Source organism: Sinocyclocheilus grahami, unplaced genomic scaffold, assembly GCF_001515645.1.
Source record: "Sinocyclocheilus grahami isolate Dianchi unplaced genomic scaffold, SAMN03320097.WGS_v1.1 scaffold1423.1, whole genome shotgun sequence".
NCBI lineage: Eukaryota > Metazoa > Chordata > Actinopteri > Cypriniformes > Cyprinidae > Sinocyclocheilus > Sinocyclocheilus grahami.
Window position 1 is genome coordinate 143,872 of NW_015506602.1, and position 1,593 is coordinate 145,464.

The 1,593-nt window shown below is 38.0% G+C and overlaps 1 protein-coding gene across 1 annotated transcript in view; it reads left to right on the forward strand.

The window, feature by feature from the left end:
- Window positions 1-1,593, forward strand: part of mrps10 (mitochondrial ribosomal protein S10) — a 3,483-nt gene extending 1,890 nt beyond the window's left edge. Inside the window, exons 2-6 of the mRNA XM_016256366.1 lie at window positions 119-196; window positions 278-417; window positions 491-599; window positions 1,258-1,347; window positions 1,422-1,593. Of these exons, the coding sequence (XP_016111852.1) occupies window positions 119-196; window positions 278-417; window positions 491-599; window positions 1,258-1,347; window positions 1,422-1,490 (486 nt within the window). The 3' untranslated portion in view covers window positions 1,491-1,593. The remainder of the gene's footprint in view (window positions 1-118; window positions 197-277; window positions 418-490; window positions 600-1,257; window positions 1,348-1,421) is intronic.

The window sequence follows — 1,593 nt, forward strand, 5'->3', positions numbered from 1 at the left end:
ACCCACACTCTCTCTCTCTCTCACACACACACACACTCCCTCTCTCTCTCTCTCTCTCTCTCACACACACACACACACACACTCTTTCCTACAGAATTGGGCCTGTCTGACAGATTAGAGAGTTTCGGAGCCCCTGTATATTAATGTGAGCGTGTGTGTCTGCAGGGCTGGAGTCTCAGCGGCGCCGTGTCCTGCGGTGAGTTTGCGCTCTGCACTCGTTCTGCGCGGCTCATATGAAGCAGTTCTGTGTGAAATCAAGACTCTGATTGTGTCTCAGGTGTCGCTCGCAGAGGAGCCGGACGCGCTCTATCAGAAGCTGACGGTGCGGGTCAAAGGTCACGACAGGTCAGTGCTGGACAGCTATGAGTTCTTCGTGACGCTGGCGGCTGGAGAGCTCGGCCTGAAGCTGGAGAAAGCGTGAGTGAACCGCAGCAGAGCCGAGCTGGCAGAAACTCTCGGCGCAGGGCTGAAGCTGTGCTCTGCTTCACAGGTGTGAGCCGCCCAAACACACGGACAAGCTGGCGCTGCTGAAGTCCGTGCACATCTTCAAGAAGCACCACGTGCAGTACGAGACCAGGACGCATCAGCGCCGCATCGAGGTGAGCAGAAGGAACTACACCGGGACACTTTTTACCACATATATTTTTATTTATATATATATGTATTCCTTTTAATGTTATATTGTTTATATATATATATTTTTTATTTAAATTTGACCATTTAAATTGATTTAAAAAATGTAAAAAAAAAATCAAAATATATATTTATAAAAAAAATTTTTTTTATATAAATGTTTATTTTAATATTATATATACATAATACATCATATGATACATTTTATATAAATATAAAATTATGTATTTCTTTGTTTAATTTTAGTTTACATTTTTATATATTTATTCTAATGTTTTAAACATGAAATAAATATTGAAATTAATGTTTTAATTTATGTATTTTAATTTTTTTATTAATATTAAATTTTTATATTCATAATATATTAGACACACAGCTATATATGGATTATGTATATTTTATAAATTAGTTTATATATTTATTTTAATTTTTTTATACATAATAAATATATAAATTAATCATTTTTTTAAGTTATATATTGTAACACTTTTTTTATTTATTTATATAATATATAAATGAATGTATTTTTGTTTAGGTATTTTATAATTGAGTTTACTTTGTAAGTATATATTGTGTGTAAAATGTCTAAGAAGCTCAGTACAGGTCAGTATTGATTAATTTCAGGTTTCCAGAGTAACCGGCTCGAGCGCTCGGGTTTATCTGGAGTATATTCAGCGTAATCTGCCGGAGGGCGTTGCTATGGAGGTCATCAAGGTAACAGCAGCACAAGCACCGCTTCAGAATCATTCTTGCTTCAGTGTAACCCCCCGTGCTCGTGTCCTCTACAGACCTCTGCTGAGAAGATCCCCGAACACATTCACACACCGCTGTGGGACGAGTGCAGGCGGCAGCGCTAGTGTGTTTCTCAAATACAAAGAGCCAGAGCGGCGTGTTTCTGTTCCTGTGCGCTGAAACTAGATCTGTAAACCATCAGAGCTGAATAAATCATCTTTTCATTGA